Genomic DNA, 21803 nt, shown 5'->3' on the forward strand with positions numbered 1-21803 from the left:
TGCAGCTAGGTAAAGGAAGCATGGGAAGGTTACTGAAGTTCTTATTCTGCCTCAGTTATAATCACAATCGCGCCTTTACTTCATAGTTATTTAAGCTAATAAACATAGTAAACATTTAGCACTGCACTTGAAGCTGCTTGTGTTGCTAAGGTAAAAACTGACATGTGGATCACTTTTTATTCACCTTCAACTTGGAGCTACTTTCCTTCAATTATCTTTAAATTACATCTGATCTTTTCTTCTGTCCATACCAGTATACACTAACAGAACTAGAAAATATACAGAGTGGCCCAAAAGAAGGTATACAGTCAACTCATTGGTTTTTATATCATTTCTTATTGTTATCCATCAGGTGTTTCTTTATTATTTGTTCTTAATATATATTTTTTTTTTACTTACATCTTAAGCTCGGAAGAGTCGAAGTAAATACACCCGTAAACTAGAATGTTATATTTGATCAATGCAGGGGTGTATACCTACTTTTGGGCCACCTTTTATTACTAAATTCTGGTAAAGACAGTGAAGATTGTAATTAGGAATTAAGACCTATGACAAACATCTTGGCATTTCAGCTAAACGAATAAAACACAAGCTCTGACGCGACGTTGCCGAGTGTTAAAGGGGTGTGGCTATGGCTAAGCAGACGAATTACAGTGCGATCAGGTGGCAGGGGATAGACGTGGATGTGATAAACTAAACGTGGCAATACCGCTGGCCTCTCATTTGCTAGCAGCATTTAAAGGGAACTTTGAGCGCCGCCTTCAAATGCCAAGATGTTTGTCACGCTGTTCAGATTTCTTGGCTTTCGGCATCTATGACTAAATTAGCCTATCACTTATGATGGATGACGTCCCTCGGCGATCACACTATCTGAGGAAAAGGAAAGAAGGAAGCGGCCTAGAACCTGTATGTTAAGTACCATCCCGGCATTTGCTTGGTGCCAATGAGGAAACCCCAGAAAAAACTCACTCGGGGTAGCTGGCCTGAAAAGCTTTTACACTTTTTCGACTCCACTGGGAAACGAACACAGGATGTTAATGGCCTGATTCCATTAACGAACTTGGTCGAGATACTCACTCTAGGTGCATATTGAAAAAAGCAGAATTCAACAATTTCCTTACACATTTGGAATATACGATATAGATGGCCACCCTTCATGTTGCCATTAACCGTTGAGATGTTAACGCATTGACTCTTCCCAGATTAAGACGTCAACTGTTTTTTTTTCTTTCATCTCCCGTGCACCTTAACAATCAATATTGTCTAACGTGTGGTCCTTGGTTCGATCTCCGATCAGAAACTTGCATCATGTATAAACTTGAAATAGTTAATCCTGATTCTTTGCATAAAAGGGGCTTTGATCTCCAATCAGCAAACTAATCTTCACTCCCTTTTTTCTGTGATCGACATAGATGTCTAACACTTCTAGCTGCCATTGTCAAAAGTAGGTAGTAACTACCGAATAGCAGCGATGTATGGAAAAACATTCCAATATGCACCTCGATGTAAAGACGAAACAGCACAACACAGCTACACTTACTTTTGTGAGTGTGTGTGTCAAAGAATCGAATGAGTACCGTAGGCACTGCCAAGAAAAGGGTATTAAGGTGTAATGGGCGCATGTAGCCGGCGGTGAAATAAAATGTGATTTCAGTTTCATTTCCTATATGACTGCGTAACTTTTCTCCATTAGATACCTAAATTTAGCAGATATATATTGTAGTTTGTGGATGGATTATGCCACTTATTAAGACACACCTAACTTTGAATGTTGTTTCCAATCTCGAAATCAAAACTTAAAGGCACAGCTTCTTCAGAATAGTAGTAATGTTACTAACAGATGCTTTGTCATAACTGATCTTTCACTTAAATGCTGTTCATTCTAGCTTTGGTACTACAAATACCATAAATAAAAATAACAAGTGCGGCGTTTACTGTAGTGACCGCGAGGAATCGTGAAGCCTGTGCTCTATATCAATCACAGAACTTCTTTGCCTCACGTGTGATGCTTCGGAAAAATTCGGCACAATTCGTGGAGCTAGCTACCTTCCGAACGCACACTTGAGAAAACGTGAAGCAACTAAAGTGCACCAACAATGTTGCCAAACTTAAAAGACATGGCGAACGAGCTAGAAAAAACACTCTTTTAAAGAACTGTAACTTTAACAGTTATTCTAATTAAATGGTAACAATAGCAAAACCATAATACAATAAACGAAAGTTAGCGGCAATTCGACAACACTGTACCCTCCCTCAGGAGATGTTCTCTGTATAGCACGAGAGACGACACTGGAAACATTTCGTATGATTGAAAAATATGACAACCCCGCATTCTATTGGGTGCTGAATTTGATGGATCTAGGTCAGGCTTCACGACTCGCTGCGATCACTATAATCTGACAGTTTCTACAATATATTATTGCCGAAATTGTAACACATGCTTTGGTTATATTTTATTCTCTTTCGAATATGAATTTTCGTTTGTCTTCGTAAATATAGAACAAGTATTGCATTAAAAATTTGAGATGTGTGTGTTATGCCCCTCCACTCCCCATTCCCCTTTTCCCCTTCATAGAAAAGATGTTGCAGCATGTATCACATAATGTCACTAGTCAGAATGATGTTGAAATATAAGCATTATTATTCATTTTTAATTTCAGCCATGGTATAACATCATGGAGGAATTACGAAATTTCAGTCCCGTCGGTCGGTAAGCACTATGGTTGTTCTGATTGCTCCAAGAAGTTTCGTAGTATAAATGGTCTTAAATTACATATCCGTATTCACAGAGGTGAAATGCCCTACTCATGCCAGATATGCAGAAGGAAATTTAATGACAGTAGTAATCTGAAAAGACATGTAATCTTGCATGAAGAGAAACCTTTCAATTGTAAAATGTGTCGGAAGTATTTTGCTACTGAAGAAGAAAGAACAAATCATCAAAGGCTTCATATGGTTTGGAATCAATAATTTTTGTAACATTTGTTTATTTATTGTAATCTTTACTTGTGTGTGACGAACTTTTCGGAGAACTGTCATTCTACACTAATGTGGTATTATAATGGAAAGTGGGTATCGAAACTTATGGTTAATATATCGAGATTACTTAATGTATATTAATGTGACTTACTTCGCTTCTCATTTTATATATTCGGTTTGTACGCTAAAAACATGAACTTGTACGTTGATGTTTTTACGAGGGCCGTTTGGAAAGTAACCTCTAGCTTAGAAATTCCATCAGCATAAAAATCTCCCGCCTCTGCCTTAAACCAGCCTGTGACCGCATGTTTCAGCTCATCATCATCACCAAAGTGCTGAGATCCAAGCCACTTTTTCATATGCATGAAGAGATAATTGCTGAATGACAAATCTGGGCTCTAAGATGGATAATTGAAAACGTCCCAGTTGAACTGGTCCAAAAAGTCCTTATTTACCTGAGCAGAGTGAAGTCATGATTGTTCGTTCACTTTTAAATGAACGAACCCATTCACGAACAACTTCATTCATCACACATTGTCCATACACGGCACAGAGTTCCTGGTGATTAGCTGCTGCCGAATGTTGTTTTGCCGTAAGAAAACATATAACAGCTCGCACCTCGCACTTGGCAGGGTTTTCTATTGCAGCACACATTTTTAAGACGCTACAGAAGTGGAACTAGCGCTAGAAAAGTGATCAGACAATCTCTACTCTTCCACAGCTGGATACAGAGTGATCTACCGCGCACGTCTGTGCAAAGATTGTAGCGCTGCCTCCACTGCTACATAGTGACCAATCGGAGGTTACTTTCCGAACGCGCCTCGTCGAACAGAAATTCGAAAATAATTTAGAAGACGGATACTATTCAAGCTAGTGGATAGTTTTTTTTATTTTTATTTTAAGAACAATTCTAAACTTTCTAGGCATGAAGAAATGTCAGTCAAACCCTTGCTAAGTTGTCAGTGCAACGTTATATCTACGTTCAAAGTAACAATCCGAACTGTGTTATTACAGGCTTTTCTGAACGAAATTAAAAATTTTATTTCACTTTGGAGCTGTGTAGACATGGTCATTATTGTAAACATTCATTTGATCTCAAGATGGTATAACATTTTATTATCTTATTGATTCAGTAAACTTTATAATATTAGCGTATCGATATTTGTCAGCCTTTTGTTATACAGGGTGCCCCACATAAAGTAACTATTCCCGGTGATACTAGTGACGAGCAAATAATTATATGTATTAATTAGTTTCTTTGACAAAACCCAGTGTTCCGCCCGATGCGCAGTTGTTTAGCACGCGAGGTAGCCAGTGTTTACATTTTCCTAATATTTCGGCTGGTATCCTGTATTACCACGCCAGGCTACTTTAATGTAGGCCACCCTGTATAAAGCAGTCAAGTTAAGTTTTATGAGACATCCTTGTGTTACTCAAATATCTATTTAGGTAAATAATACCAAATTTATTTTTTGTAACTTGGAAACCAGTTCTAACACTGCCAATTTTACCTGCGTTTTAGTGTTTTTAAGTATATTTTATTTTAGCGTGCGTTGTGTTCTAGATACACTGGTGTGCATACGAAGAACTGCTGAAAAGTTCATAACGCAACCGGAAGGAGGGCACATAAAGTGATGAAATTTTACAGATATTCTACATTCTCTCCCCGTCCTTGCACAGTGCCCAAATTTTCGCAGACGAGTTAAATAAAATTCTGGAAACTGTTCGCACTACTGTTGCGTAGCACTAAATTACCTTATTAGATTCAGAAATGCCGTCCGTTTTTGAAGTGGTATTTGAATGCGGGGAATAAATAATGGTGTGACAGAGAATAAAGAGGATGTAAACATTGAAACGCAAGACCATTGCTCGATGGACAGGGCTGTTGTCCTGAAAGATTACACTTTCAATTTGTCTTTCAGTTTTGTGTATAAAGCAGAGTAATACTTTGCATTAATTGTTTGACCCGTGAGCAGGTAGTCGATGGGTGTGAATCCTCCCTCCCAAAAGAATGTGACAACCACTTTCCCAGCCAACTTCTTAAAGCGAGGGGAACCTGAGTGCCACCACTTCTTTGAATTTTGTTTCGTTTCAGGATCGTAGTGGTACAACTACGTCCATGGTTACTACTGGTGACAAAAATTGGTTGGCATTGCGGTCAAAATGGGAGATAACTTTCCTTGATGCCCTCACTCTTTTACGCTTTTGATCTCTTGACAGATTTTTGGGGATCCATTTTGCCGAGAGCTTGCACATGCCCAAACATTATGAATTATGACTACTGATGCATTCCCTTAAAATGCTCACAATCTCTGCCACACGTTTTGATAAGATTCTGAAATTTTCAAGGGCAATGTCATGAATTTCATCCACGATTTCGGGAATAGTCACTGTTTGTAGTTTTCTTATACGTGGAGCATCATCTGTTGAGAAATCACCACGTTTAAATTGTGTAACCCTCTTCTTTACCATTACATATGGCGGAGGAGAGTTCCATAGTGTTTGACTGATTTCCTCATGAATTTGCTGCGGTACCTTTTCTTGGTGGAACAACAATTTGATGTCAGCTCTAATTTCGATGTTCGTGAAATTCGCTGGTTGGGCACACACGATCACTTCAGGAACCTGAAAAAATACAAAATGAATTTCGTTATTAATATGAAAATGCATATTTGTACATGGATACTTGTTCTTTAAAACTGTACAATTTCATCATTCCACGTGTATCCCTCGGTTGAGCTACGAACTTTCCAGCAGCCCCTCGTATTAGCTTACGGGTACCCATATTAAGCAAGATAACTATCCATTGCATATCCTGTTCTATTATTACTGTAAACAATATTTCTGACGAAACGGTTGTTATTAACATTTTGTATGTTAACATTAAAAGACATTAAATGATGTGGGTTTATGTTACCAAGTAAGTTGGTTGTAGACAACATTGTATCCGTGGGTTTCTCCAGAATACCCTTGTTTCCTTCCACATTCTCATTCCACCAATTATTCCATTATCATTCGCTTGCCTTAATCATCCGTCTCCCTTAGCCTAAAGAATATAATCGTGGCACGTTAAACTGAAAGATTCCATTCCATTTATTTATTTTGGTGTCAGCTGAAAAAGAGACAGGTGAGATTTAGCGTTTGCAAGAGCTCCTGAGAAATGTTTGTGTATGTTAATTTGTCTTCTGCACTTTTAACTTCTCAGCCTATTAAAAATGCTCATTACATTCGTGATAAATTGAAGTTTGAACTTTTTGTAAGGTACAAAGTATGCGTGGCCAGGCCCGTATCCATAGGGAAGCACGGGAGGCTTCCAAATGAACTATAATATGGTTGGATCTGGCCACTCTAACTTCTACCGACCCCTCTCTACACTTTTGGGCTGGCTACGGACCTGTGCGTGGCGTAGGTGCATTATTTTTACAATACATGGAGATAATGTTGTTTGAGCTGCTGGTGCGCCAATGTCGACTTCATGCCTGTGTGATTCGTTGCCTAGTGACTATACTTAAGGAGTAACGGTTTTGTTTTATTGATGAGAGAAGCTTAGGCATGTTATAACAACAAATTATTAAATACTGTCGATTCAACATGAATGCCATTATTTCTATGCCAAATAAAATGAAAGAACATCAGTTAAGAAAATATGTTTCAGAATCATAAAGGATAATGTGGTAATGCATTGTAAAATTATGTAATTAACTAGAGAAAAATAAGTATAATTCGAAATATAGTCACTTGTTATCTCCCGTGTTCGTAGACAATAAAAACGTGATAAAATAAATATAATGATTCCTGTCAGTTGTTGGCTTATCAGAGCAATCGAAGTAACTAATGTTCAAGTTTTAGTAAAAATTACGACCGATAGTTTCCTGACGACTCTATAAAACATATTTTACGCATTCCAGAATAGTCTTTTCTTCCTCCTAAAGGCTTCTTCCGCCATTCCTATCCTTGCTTTTATTTCACTTTCACACTTAATATCATCACTAATAATACAACCCAGTTATCAAAAACTAGTTTTCTGTTCTATTTTATCCTCTCCTACTTCTATATTTGACACCGACCCCTTCCTTCCAGTCACCATGGCTTTTGTCTTTCGTCTTTCGAACATTTATTTTCGTTCCTTATTTTTCACAACCCTTCCTAATTTTTCTAAAAGCTTAAGGGAACAATTATCCTTGGAACGAAAGGTATAGCTATATCATATATCTACTCGTAATAATGATGTAGATGTAGCCGAAAAACACCTTGCATCCTTCTTGTGATATCTGTAAGTAAATCTATATATTCAAACGCTAGATTCATGTTTGTCTCCAATTCGACAATGAGGTCTCGAAAACCTCAAGTACTATAAACGTGCAGTTTTCACATGTCGATTCCAAATTTTGTGTAAATTGTCCAGTTCAGTTCTATTTTTTTTATAAAAAACATGGCCGTTATTTCTTTATTACATTTTGTAGGGGCATACTGGAAGTGTTGAAATTTTTTTTAAAAAAGTAAAGCATCATATCCTACGAGTTATACATTCCAACAACACATAGTTGTATACAGGGGTTGCATATCTCAGGCGTTTGTTTCATGGCCAAATTATAATGAAATACGAAGAATAACCATTTCTCCGGTCCAAGATGAATCTTTATTGTTTGAAAGTTTTGCCCAATGAACACCATATATATCACGACATTATAATTAATTGTGTAATGTTTGATTATTACATACTGCATGCAAGAAGAAGGAAACAATGATCATACATGAATTACAAACTCCAACAGGCAGTAGGCTCAAATCTTGCAAACGGTGCGAGATATTGAAAAAATAATCGAAAAAGTCTCCTCTTTATGGTACCTCATGCCGATTTTTATCAAGACGTCCTTCACTTGTTTCTGTAGAAGGACATGTACAGATGTGAGGAATGGCAAGGAGATTCATGCTCAGGATATGTGAATGATGCGCTGTGTAGAGCTCGCAGGTTCATCTAGTATTACTTAAATATTGTAAGGTGAGATGTAAGAAATCTTCGATAAAATAAAACTAAGGTACTTAAAATATTTGTTTTCTTATTGTGAACTAAACTACCTGTAAGGTCAGTGTTTTGTGATTGTCAATAAAATTAACTGAATGGTTATATCTTTGAAGCATAAAGTAGTCTTTTATTTTCTTATGAATTTAGTTACCAATAAGAACACGTTCTCTATGTAATTTAGTTACCAATAAGAACACGTTCTCTATGTAAACTTGTCACACAATATATGATCTTATTTGAAACATATTGTTCACCTTTGAAAATAATTTGAGGTTTATGAGTAAATCACATAATTAAAGGGAGGTGATTAATGTTAAACCAAAACTCATTTCTTTTATTTTCAGTTCCTTTGTGTCATCAGGAGAGAGGTGTCTAAGTGCATACTCTTTGAACACTAAGCAGTATTATTGCTCTATATGCTTCAAGCGATTTCACAGGAAAACGAACTGTAGAAACCATACCCGCATCCACACTGGTGAAAGACCTTATATGTGTAGAGTGTGCAGAAGAACATTTAATGATAGTAGTAATCTGAAAAAGCATTTAGCACTACATGAGAGAAAACCTTTCTTTTGTAAGGTCTGTAAGAAATTTTTTGCTGATGAGGGAGTCTTTCAGATACACAATGAGATCCACTTTGTTTGAAAGTATTATTTTGTTGTATAATTTTGTAGCGAAAGATGTTCGCTTGAGTATCAACATCTCTGTATTTAGGGTCAGTTTAAAGGAGAACTTACAATAGATGACTGCATGCATCCTTTTTTTTCCTATATATTTTGTAGGGAGCGGCAGTAGGGCAAAATAATGAATCATAGTGCTTTGTTGTACTATTTTTATTAAGTTCAATTTCATTCCCATTCGAAGATGGGTGGACTAGAGAACGTAACGCTTTCTCTGGGACCATGACCATTCATTTATGGGTAGTATCATTGGGGGATGGGTATATGAGGAAAGTCAAAAAGTAAAGTTATACTTGAGAAAATGTACATTTATTCTAATAGAAAACTGAAACATATTTTTCTACATAATCTCCCTGCACTTCAACTGACTTTTCCCAACGTTTCACAAGTTTTTTGATTCCGTCGGGGAAAACAAATGTTTTTAAGTTTTCCACTTGTAACCAATTTTGCATCCCATCGGTGACTTCTGGATCGGTTGCCAATCTTCTTCCCCTGAGCGCTTCCTTCAATGGTCCAAACCATGACTGATATGTAAAGTATTAGCGATTTCGTCCAGTGTCATTCGTCTGTTTTCCATCACCATACCCTCAACGACTTTCAAATTTTCCTCAGTCGTTGACGTCGATGGCCTGCCTGATCTTTCCTCTTCACATTAAGAAGTTCTTCCTTGTTTGAATCGTTCTATCCATTCGTAGATCTCGCTTCACAGTAAACAGCTGTTACCATATTGCGTTTCCATTTACGAATAATTTCCGCAGGTTTAACACTGTCCGCAAACAAAAAGTGAATGAACTACTCTCATTTCCTCCTTGGTGCAGATCGACAATGGAGCTGCTGTGTTTAACGGTCTGCTACACTCCAACTGCTAATGTGGGAATAAGAGTGACATATTGCAGAGAAGTGTTGCAGACGACACTAATTCAACGCTGGATACTAACAGTGTTACCAAAAAATAGTGCGAGAAATTGCTCGTCCCTTTACTTTTTGACTTTCCTCGTGTTTATCTGGTTAGGCATACAGAAGGTGGTACGAGAGTGTGGTATGTAATATACAGTAATCTTGTTTTACTCATTTTTGAGAGCACTTAATTTTACTCTTCAAGGACAATTAAACAAACTTCACTGATTATTTGTTGTCTTTAATTTGTCTAAAGTTTAATATTTACCTCTTTAATTTCACTGTAATTATTTTGAATAATGTTCTCCCTACAAACTACATCGGAAAACATAAGACATGTGTTGCCATCTATTGAGTGTTAATTCGCTTTTAAATCCACCTTAAAGTTCTTGCTGATTCGGAAAAATGTGTACCAAATTTGCTAATTTAAAAGGAAACTTAATAAATATGTCTGTGTATTTATATATATAGTTATTTTGTTTCTCATAACCCTAATGAATAAACTGTTCATAAGATAATCAGAAGCCACATCTTGCTTATATTCCGTTTTTACTTAAACTTTTTTTTTTTTTTTTTTTTTTTGCATAAGCTGTAAGAATTATTTTTCTGCATGTGATAGTAATTAACTTAAATTGTCACGAAAATATACTAGTCAAAGATATCATATGACGGCGTATACGTTTCAATAACCAATTGTCGTCATCCTCAGTGCAAGTTTCTTAAGAAATCACGCTGCTAGTAGAACTATATATTTTGATTAGTTACCTTCATCGTAGAAATTGTATTAATGGATTGAAACGTACAGAATCTGTATACATTGAATTGTACGAGTATTTTCGTGAGTATTTTACGAGGCGCATCCAGAAAGTAAGTTTTCCACGCGTCCCATAGCTAGGAAACGGTATTTGCGCGAAGCGACTGCATGCACGTGAGAGAGTAATGTCCTTGCATGGCGTATGCGCCATCGGAACTTTCCTAGTACTCTCAATAGCGTCGTGGCAGTGGTTGAAGATGGACGTTCCTATACCAGCTCCCGCCGCGTGTGAAGTACGAGCAGTGATAAAGTTTTTGAATGCACAGGGCATAGCGCCTATTGAAATCCATCGTCAGCTGTGCCAGGTCTATGGTCCTAACGTCATTAACAAGCAGTTCCTGCAGATTTCCCACTTCTCTTTTCACACTATTGTTACGGAGAGCCTGTTGTTTGCCAGGTGGGTGCTGAGGCAACTGACTCCAGAAAACAAAGCAAGGCTCGTGGTATCAGCATTGGCATTTTTGCAACGATACAGCTGACGATGGATTTCAATCGCGCTATTCCTTGTGCATTCAGAAACTTTATCACTGCTCGCACTTCACACGTAGCGGGAGCTGGAATAGGAACGTCCATCTTCAACCACTGCTACGACGCTACTGAGAGCACTATTGAAGTTCTGCTGGCACATGCGCCATGCTAGGATCTTCCTTTCTCACGTGCATGCAGTCGCTTTGCGCCACATATGGTTTCCTGTCTATGGGGCGCGTGGGAAAGTTATTTTCTGAGTGGGCCTCGTATCTGATTTATTGATATGCTCTCTGTCAGTCATCAAGTAAATTGTTACGAGTTATTCTGTACTGTTGTTTACTTAAAGAGAGTCGTCGTCATCATAAGTATTTTGGATCACTGGCAGATCATTCAACAGAATGTAGAGGCTTTCGTACATTATGGTCCTCCGCTAAACTCAATTTTGGCGGTTTTTTGTTTTACCCTCTTTTATTTTTACACCTTCTGTCACTACATAACGATATCCAAGCTTGGGATTCGAGTCTTCTATGTTGCAGATTTCATTTCATCTAAATAATTGTAGACCGAATATAAAATCCGTGCCAAAACTATTAAGTAAACAGCCAAGATGTTACTTTAGAACTGATGAGACATATAGGCACACGTGTTCTTCTGGGGATTATTTGAACTACTTCCACAGTGATTACTAGATATCCAGTTTTTCACTGAGTAGTGTTAGGCACATATGCCACATTTATACATTCAACCGAACTTCTCCATTTTTGGCACTTAGCACGGATTTTATATTCAGTCTACAATTTATTTTCTTATTAAGTATTTTCCGTAAATTTAATTTCGCGACTGGTTTGTCGGAAATATCAGAAAGATAAATTTTCTCCGACCTCTCCAAGAACTTAACATATTGTCACTTAATCTTGGAATGATCATTCGAGTTAACTAACACTCAGAACTTAAATACATACTCTCGATTTAAAAAAAAAAATGTAATTCTGTTCTGTTTGTGAGGCATTGATATACTTAGAACCTGAATTCGAATGTGAAAGGTGATCCAGGTATACCTAATAGGAACTGAGTCTCGACCGGTCATTTGCCTAAATTCACCTTCGCAAGAAGTTTACTCATGACGTTGATTTCACCTTGTGGAAAATTTAACTCGACCGGTCATTTGCCTAAATTCACCTTCGCAAGAAGTTTACTCATGACGTTGATTTCACCTTGTGGAAAATTTAACTTCTGAATAATGATGAAAGATCGAGTCGAGAAAGGAGTTCAGAGGTTGCTCAGTGACAACAGTTCGAGGATGCTTGATACGGCATTTGTTCCGCCTGACTAACGTCCGGGTCATATGGGAGCGGGTTTAGAATTAGCTGCTCTATAAATTCGACATTATGTGTAGCTTTGGCTGTAGTTCTCCCTTCGATTTGGCCTGCGTAATTAAAAAGAGAATGCATTATTGTAATTTATGTACTGTATGATGAATGCATTGTTTTGTCCCAAGTATTCCATAACTCATTTTATTATATCTTAGCATCATAAACTTTAAAGATTTTCTTATACAGAAACGCAACCGAGTTGTAATTTATCGTTTTACTTTCAGTATCGCAAGAATATCATCAAGAATAGGACTTCTTTTGGAATGTCGCAGAACGAAGAAGAATCCTAATAGAAAGAAACATTTTTGTGAATTTTGTGCCAAAGGTTTCGTTTCGCCAAAGGATCTTAAAAGGCATCTTAACATACACACTGGAGAACGTCCATATCAGTGCCAACAATGTGGAGCATCATTTACCCAGAAGGGAAATATGAAAAGACATTTTATGTTTCGTCATCAGGGAGATACAGATTGAGATGCTATGGTGAAGAATAGTTTAGGATATTGAATTTTTATGTTGTGTGTGAGGCTTTACTCCTGACTTCAGTTAATGCTTATGAGAAAGTAAGGATGGACCTTTAATAAAAAAAAAAATGTTGATTAAGAAGTCATGAGTCTCAAGTGAATTTCGGATTATTCACGTATTTCTGTCTAACACAAAATTTGTGTATGTATTTTTGAAAAAGAGAAAAAATTGGAATGAAGAGGCATCTTTTTCAAGATCTACTAAAGCATTGATAAAAATTCATTACAACAACAGAAACTGTTTTCTTACAGTGCAAGAAATGCCAGTTTTTATTTCATTTCTTTGATAGATTTATAACGTTTTAGTGAATTTTGACATAACAAAAAATGATATTTGCAGAAAATGCGGATCTGATTTGGAAACAGTTCATTTTATAATGATATAAATAAGAAAATGGACCAAAATAGTAACTATATATTTTAATAGCCTGTGTGATTAATAGCTCGAGTGATTAAATAGCTTGTGTTACAGTTTTGGAATTTATCATTATTATAAGCTGATTAAAGAATTAACTATATATTTATTAATAGTTCGTGCTACAGTTCACCAATTTACCATTAACAAAATCAGATGAAAGTATTAACATACATTTATTAATAGCTTGTGTTACATTTTCGGCAGTCTGTGAGTAATAAAATCAGTCCAAAGTATTAACTACATTTTTATTAATAACTTGTTATAATTTCGGTAGTTTAACAGTAACACAATCAGCCCAAAGTATTAACTATATATTTATTAATAACGTATGTTAGAATTTCGGCAATTTACTAGTAACAATCAGACCAAAATATTAACTATACATTTATACTTGTGTACTTGTGTTATAATTTCGGCAATTTACCAATAACTCAGACCAAAGTATTAACTTTATATTTATTAATAGGTTGTGTTACAGTTTCCGCAATTTACTAGATAATGTCTGATGAAGTTCATGATAAATGGCTGAACTTCAACACAAAGTATTAATACTATACGTAATGTTAGTGCTTTGGTCAGAAGTTGCTGTTTACTCACAATTAGAGGTCCAAAACTAGTATGCATAATAAATATTGTTTTATAAGTGTTATTTTTTAAAAGTGTATCTTTTGTGTTCATGAGTTACCCACTTCTGCGTCTTGAAAAATACCTAAAATTCAAGAAGTGTACGTATTACTGAAAAGTAATGAAATGTACGAATTTATAAACAAATGCTCCATTTCATTGGTATATGAAATTATTTCTCATGTTCTTTTGGGCAATCAACTTCTCAGTAACTCTTCTGAAGTTTAGTTTTTACAATTTTTTTTCTCTCTTGATACTATAGCTAATGCACTGAGACTGTTTTGAGCCATGGAACTCCTTTAAGTGTTTTTATATTCTTTAATATAGTAAAACAACTTTCTGTTTCTGAAGTCGACATCGGATTATTTACTATGATTTTCACGAATTTTGTTGTATGCTATTCTCTTTCCGCAAACTATCCATCAATTTCACGACAATATACTAAATGGAATCTGCATTAGTCTTATTTTGTATATTTCAATTGCCATGTATGCTGTTTTGTGAACTGTTAACAGTGTACACGAAACCTGCAATGTATCGAATTATTATGATAGGTGAAGAGCACTTTTAATTGCGAATGCTTTGTCCATGTATATTGCATTGTTGTCTCAGGACACTTCAAGACTGTTAATTTTTACATTGTTTGTTATAGGTTAGGCTATATAAGACGAGGTATACAGTTTAAAAAGGATATTTTTATATTTATTTTCTAACCCACATTTGTAATTAAAGAAATCCTCATTTTCTTATTATTATTATTATTATTATTATTATTATTATTATTATTATTATTATTATTTGATTTGATTTGAGTTTAGCGTCCGTTTCAGCAGCAAACTTACAAGGCAGACTTGGAGCTACAGCTTAATGTGGAATCCGAACCACGTGAACCACGCCGGGAATCAAATCCGAGTTTCCTACGGCAAAGGCGCGTGCGCTAATCGCTTATCCAAAAGAGCTCGATTTCTTTTGGCAATTGAGATCTTTATTTAGAGACAAATTATTTAAATTTCCCCGTATGGTTGTAAAAATATACTTTTAACCTATACAGATCCTTATCTTTTATTGTTTTGTATTTTGATTTATTTTGGAAAATAGTTTTCGACCTGTTCTTGGTGAATTTAGTGCCATTTCTTTTTGCTGACCTCCCATTGACTAATTATGGTACTGGGACGAAAGCGACCCGGGGGCAAATATAAAAGCTTTACACCGCGTTGCCACATTACATGAATCTTGTAGCTGTCATAAAAAAAAAAAATCTTGAAAACCTACTATATTTATCCATGTAAACATAGTCTTAAAAGAGACACGCAACATTTTTTTCATCTTGCAAGGAGTCAAACCATGTGCAACTTTCTGTTTCCTCGTGCTTGCTACCTGCTATCGCCCTCCCGCTGACATAAAGGGAAAACCAGTTTCGCCGCTTCCGAAACAACGGATTCTTTTGGGCAGGGAGCGGTAGCGCGCCAAAATACACGTTTTTAATTAGGAAGTTCACTATTTGTCCACTAGAGTGCAGTGCTGCATGAGTGCAGATATCTTCCTTGCTTTGAGAAAGTTGTAACGTGTAAACAGTAAATAGAAATATCGGGTTGCAAGTTTTTTTTTTCTAATGGCAGCTACAAGATTCATGTAAAATGGCAACGCGGTCTTAGTAATAACAAAATACGTAAGTTGGTCGTTTTCGATCCGGAATAGGGGGGTTGGTTAATGAATGATGGATGGTCAAGATTTTTTGAACTAGACTGTGCATGTAGTATGTCTTTTTTAAAAAATGCTTCGTGGCTAGAGTTTTATGAATTCTGCTAGTTTTTCCCATCCGAATGACGACGTTTCCCTCCCATAGATTAAGGACCAACAACGAGTGTTGTAGATATATACAGTAGTTTGTTTCTTCAACCGGAGTGCAGTTCGTACATAAAGAATGCTGCCTTCTATTTGTGGCGAATCGTGCCATAAATAATAAGTCATCGTCCGAGTCATCTTGTGGAAAACACTCCCGATAACTAAATGGCACAAACAATTGACAGTCATTCTTCAACTGCACGTGGAGTCTTAGATGGCACAGTTCCAAACGCTGTCTTTTAAGTTAGTGCTCAATTCCCTGTTCCCAAGACCAGCTTCCCTTCCTCGTTCTTACATTGCCTGACATCTGTTTCATATTAGCAATAGTATTGGGAAGAAAGAAGAGACATAGTAGATGTTAAGACGTTGCAGCCCTGCAAATCCGGTCAAAAGAGGCACGGGTTGTAAAAATTAGTATGGGAACTTCCCGAATTGCACTTCTGTTGAGTGAATATACTATACCTAAGAAGATACAAGAAAGAAAATGGCAATGGTATGGCTAGAAGAGTGATGGCAGTAGAAATGGGAAGAGAGGTAGAGGAAAATCAAGAAAACTGAATTCGTATGGTTAAGAATGATTGCAGGAGAAATGTCTACTGTGTGCGCAAGGAAAGGCGGCTTCTGACAGTTGGGTAGAGCACGTGGAGTACAGGAGGCGCTGTTGCCAGAGGCTCCGCAACAGAGACAGGAGCTCTGGCGACAAACCTAAGACATTTAACAAGTTGTCTCAACCACCAGCAACAGCGCGGTCAGTGATCTTTGTTGCCTAGCAACAGCGTGAAAGAATACTTCTATGATTGACGAACAGTCCCTCTCTCGTTTTGTTTACAACATGTGCAGCTATCTGTCAGAAGGCACCTTTCAGTAACTAGATAATAACGGGAAGAATTTCGGAACAGGGTTTTATGGGGAAGACCCATAAGTGGCCAAAGACGGAGAGAAAGAAGGCGACGACGTGTCAGTCTTATTTTGTAAGATTTGGTGATCTATACCTGCTACTACCTACTAGACATAAGATGTGTTACGTCTTCTATTCACCTTCCGATCATCTGTCTCTTCGTACGAAGAATTTTTCTAAATATTTGGTTTCGATTTTCAGTTCTTTTGCAAGTGAGTGACCAGCTTCTAGTGAGTAGAATTATGCATTGTATATTTTTAGTTCTAAGCTGATCGATATTACTAACAGCGATAAAAGGTTTGTGTAGAGTAGTAACGTATATTATTAAGTTTTTGTTTTGTTAACATCCTTCTGTTTACACTATTCGTGAGTACGTAGTGTACATTTATCCACATGAGCATTTATTATTATTTATTATTGAGTACTATGTTAGATTATAAAATATTTTAAAATAATTTATTCGAAATCTTGTAACAATTTATATTTAAAATGAAGATACATATAGTGGATGGATACGAGATAAAACATCGTAATATTATTTTCAGTTCCTGCATCGGATCTGAGGGAGACCTCCTGAACGAAGCTCGAACCAGTAAGAAGAGAAGAAAAAATCATCTGTGTTCCGTATGTAACAAAATGTTTCCAGGTGCTTGGAAATTGCAGCGTCACATAGTTACACACACTGGAGAGAAGCCATATAAATGCACAATATGTAAGAAACGGTATTCCCAGAAAACTCACTTGAAAGCCCATTTTGTCATCCATCATGCCATTACACAGCCAGAGAATTGTTCACCCTGCAACTGACCGAACTATTCTGATTTAAAAAAAAAAAAAAAAAAAGTGCTCCGTCATGATAGTATTTATTTTGTCATTTGTACGTTCATATAGAAGTAACAACTTCTCGTACCCCCTTCTTTCAAATTTGCAACTTCTTACTCAATGTTAAAATAAATCATAAAAATATTTTTAAGAGTAGAAAATTCGGAATAGTGAAATTTAGCTGGATTCTGTATCACACTCAAGATCTGCTGTACCAAAATGTACGTACAGGTTTGTTGCTTAGCCATGCAAATTGCACATACTGTGTAGGGTTAGAGTTTAGCGTCCCTTTGAGCAGCGAGGCTACATGAGACGGGGACCTTCAGCTTAACGTGGGATCTGAATCACATGAGTCTTCGCCGGTAATTATAATCGAAGCATCATGTCTGTATACTTAACGGAGGAATCACTTCGTGTTGTTATATTCGGCTATATTTGCATGGTTTCACATATATATATATCTGGTCATATTTATCAGATTTCTGTTAGAAGGGTGAGCTCCTTCGTGGCTAAGCGGTTAGCGTACGCGCCTTTGGCGTGGGAGACATGGATTCGATTCCTGGCGGGAGCTCATGTTCGGATTCCACGTTAATCTGTAGGTCCCATCTCATATAGCCTCGCTGCTGAAAGGGACGTTAAACTCTAAATCAACTCAACTCTATTAGAAGGGGAAACAAGAGTAATAAGACAACAGGATGAAATATAAAACAACTTCTCTTTTTCTACGTTTTCTGTCCAGTTTGTAGAGCGCTTATTTCAAAAATTGACCTGATTTAAATATTTCATGATAGATATAAACGAATATTAAATATTGTAATAGTTACGTTGTTGTAAAATGGAAGCCTGAAACTACTTGGTCAAACTTGCTCTTCGTTAAAAGGTAAAGTCTAAATCACTCCAACAGAATGTAATGTGAAATGAATTAATTTTATTAGTGTTAGCAACTCCACTTATAACAGTAAGGCTTGCAAAAATACCATATGATTGGTGAATTGCAGCCAGAACGTGGATGTGTGGTACACAGGGTAACGAAATATCAATACTAAAGTAAACTTTAGCTTCTGTGAGAGTATCTTCAAAATTGTGGAGCGAACTGTCATATAATATGGTAATTAAAAAGAATAGAAAGACTTTGACAATAAATGCTAATATTTCTCGTAATAATATTGATGTATAAATCCAATGAGCTGCATATTAGTGTTAAATTATTGTCATGTCCATGTTGTGAAATTACTCAAGGAGTCCGTCTTATTACTTTTAATCAGTTGTATACATAATCATTATAATATTTTTGAGAATATTTGAATAACATAAACTATAACAAATGTAATTACATTGGTAGTACAATTAAGAATACATATAAGAAGACTATAATTAATAAGTGTGTATAATTTTTTTCCCATGGTATTTATACGTATTTTGTTTCATATATTTTTAACGTTAATAAATCAGATAAAATACACTGCTTTTAAAATTATTTATTGCTTCTGTTTTTTTTTAAACCGTTCTGTAATTATACTGATCGCTCTGATATCTTTATATCCTCCTCGGACCCCGTGTCGCCAGTAGGCGACATGTATATTATACATGATGTATACACTGAGACCCCATGTTGCCTATAGGCGACATGCACTCAGCGGACAACTGACGAAGATACCAAAAAAGAATAACTGAAAATTGGCTCACAAGGTATACAACCGAAGGTAATTATATTATTGGAACATAAAATTTCTACCCCAAAAAATTGCTGGGTCCGAGAAGGATAAAAAAAGATTTTTTAAGTATGTTAGCTGCAGAGTAATTCTGATTCGTTGTGGAATAGAGACATAAGTCATGAATTGTTTCCAGAGAATTTTTCTCTCTTCACGCACTACAGCACTCAGTTCATGGATCTGGGCGATATGTGCTCTGGATTCGAAGCTCTAGAATTGATCATAGATGCTGAAAATAATGGTGAGGTCTGGGTATCGGGCAGCCAATGGAGCTTTTATATGAGGGAGGATCAGGAACTAAGGTTGCGAGACCGATATTTCTGGAGTTTTGTATGTTGTAGAGGAATGAGAATTGTGTGGTAATTTTAATAAATTGAGTTGACAACTGTGCAGAATTTCAGCCACTCACCATTTACGGCGCTAGGTGTATTTAAACACAATTGGAGACTGGTTTGGAAAACTAGCCTCGCGAAGAAGTGCACTCATTTATTCTATTTCTGTGGGCGAAAGGTAACTGCGGCTGAAATTCACCTTCAGCTGGTAGAGGTTTACGGAGACTGTAATGTCTCTTCAGCATGTCACAGAGTAGTATCGGAAGTTTGCTGCTGATAGAGAAATCGGCACCGACAAGGGCAGTAGCCAATCAGCACGGCAGCATGTACACGATATTCTGCTGTCACGAGGTAAAATACTTCGTGACAACGTGGTTGAATACATAAGAACAGGAGAACAGAACAGGAGAACAGGATTTTTTACTCGGAAGGTATCTTCAAAGTCATTCCTTGGAAGGTATCTTCAAATCAACAAGTTCCTCAACCGATGTGGAAACTGTCGAAAAATAGCCTAATGTATGTACTGGCTGTTGGCTCCATTGGTTGTATTTACACGTTTCACTGCAGGCTTTGTAACCTTAGTTTCTGATCACTCTTCATAGTTCATCTCTGTATTCATGAACCACGCATCAACCGCTCCAGTAGTGTGAATTGGCTGGAAACGTCTGGACCATAGGATGCAGGTTGTCATCTAAAATGTACATGTAATCATTGGTAGCCATACACCCTCTGAATGTAATCATAAGTTTCACCGAATGGGAAAAAATTGTGGTTTGCAGCATTACAGAGCTGCCGCCATGTTTTATGATAAGGAGGAGATAGTTCGAAACACAATATTCTAACATTAACATTACCTGTTGTTATAAACTGCGTAATATAGAACTCACCACACTCCAACTATATTAAGCGATTTCAATCGTCGGCGGTCCACTTTGCATGTCCTTGTCAGTACACTGTTCTTCTCCTTAAAACATTGTTGGGGGCCCAATGCGGATGTTCAAGTTATGCAATTCACATCGGACTGTAGTTATGGCAATAGGCTGTTCCAGGCTCAGATTTAGTTCCCCATCACTTTGCCTCACTCGCTTCGGGTTTTCTACCATCCACTATAACACGTTGCAGGTGTCATTTTGCCTTACGTTCTTTAGGGCGTCATCATGTTGGACACTGTTCTTCACGACATACTTCCATACTGTCCCCTTAGATACAATGTGTGCGAACTTATCGAGTACCCATAATTTGGCGTCCTTGGAACAGAGAGGCCACCCATCATGCACCGCTTCTATCTGTCGTACAATTGGTACAACAGACGATAACCTTACGCCCAACTAGCGGACCGGCGCTGCATCGTGTTGCATAGTACAGGCATTTCCATTATTTTGATAACCACTTGTATCACACGTATTTTATGTATGTGCATGAAAATATCCTTTTGTGTCATACAACATTACGAGGTACGCAGTTCCTTCATTTGCGGGCTACAGAATTGTTCAGTTCCAGTTATTCGTTAGCTGTATCTGTCCTACGTACTGTCATGTTCTATGTATACTGAGAGAAACTTACGATGAAACTTACTCTTCAACGCAGTTTGATTACTGAATAAAGGAGACTTTTTCACCTGATGCATTGATACAGATCTTGTTTATTCTTTCGAATTATTTCAAATTTCAATTGCTTGGTTAAACGGAAGTATTGTAACTTTGTAAATGGTGTACAGTAGTTTAGAAACCATTAAAACCAATAGTGCCGGAATTAATACCGTAAGTCCACGTGCTTTACCACGTATTTTACTGCGTATGTTTACTAGTAAAAGACTGCAGATTAGTGTCGATAATTACATAGAAGTAATTTATCGTTTTATTTTCAGTTGTACGCCAAGAATGCCATCAAGAATAGAGCTTTGGTTGGGTGAGCATATGAAAAGGAGGATATCGATTAGGAAGAAGCGCTGTTGTGAGTTTTGTTCAAAGTGTTTCACTTCCCCAAAGGATCTTCGAAGACATATGTTAATACACACGGGAGAGCGGCCATATGTGTGTCGAATATGTGAAGCTTCATTCAATGTAAAGTCAAATTTAATTAGACACGTTAGATATCGTCACAACGAACGGTCAGTGCTTTAATACGGACAATATTAAAGTTTCGTAGAGACCTCAGAAGAAATTTGCATTTCTTTCCCAGAAAAGTTCAATTTCTCCGCATTGGGAAACTTGACATTTCTTCCTTCTTGTGCCAACTTCCGAAAGCAACTTTAACTGAAAACATCGTATTTTAAATAAGTAGGTATCTACTATAAAACTAATCTCGGTAAGCGTTTCATAATGTCGTGTCCTATATGTATAGTTACTGTTAGCTTTACTTTAGTAAATGTGAGTTAGAGAAAGGAATTTC

General features: G+C 36.8%; 1 protein-coding gene across 42 annotated transcripts in view; it reads left to right on the forward strand.

The window, feature by feature from the left end:
• Positions 1 to 21803, forward strand: part of LOC145680198 (uncharacterized) — a 490330-nt gene that overhangs the window by 91664 nt on the left and 376863 nt on the right. The window contains exons 4-5 of one of the 42 annotated variants that reach the window (XM_081750511.1): positions 2661 to 2710; positions 8350 to 8517. The exons of 37 other annotated variants lie outside the window; for them this stretch is intronic. In XM_081750511.1, coding sequence (XP_081606637.1) covers positions 2661 to 2710; positions 8350 to 8381 — 82 coding nt within the window. In that variant the 3' untranslated portion in view covers positions 8382 to 8517. Of the gene's footprint in view, positions 1 to 2660; positions 2711 to 8349; positions 10049 to 12461; positions 13780 to 17091; positions 18815 to 21279; positions 21692 to 21803 lie in introns of those variants that run through there. 4 more of the 42 variants (XR_014130617.1, XM_081750482.1, XM_081750488.1 and 1 more) reach the window with 4 other exon arrangements.

Source organism: Thermobia domestica, chromosome 3 (genome assembly GCF_964235325.1).
Source record: "Thermobia domestica chromosome 3, izTheDome1.hap1.1, whole genome shotgun sequence".
Classification (NCBI taxonomy): domain Eukaryota; kingdom Metazoa; phylum Arthropoda; class Insecta; order Zygentoma; family Lepismatidae; genus Thermobia; species Thermobia domestica.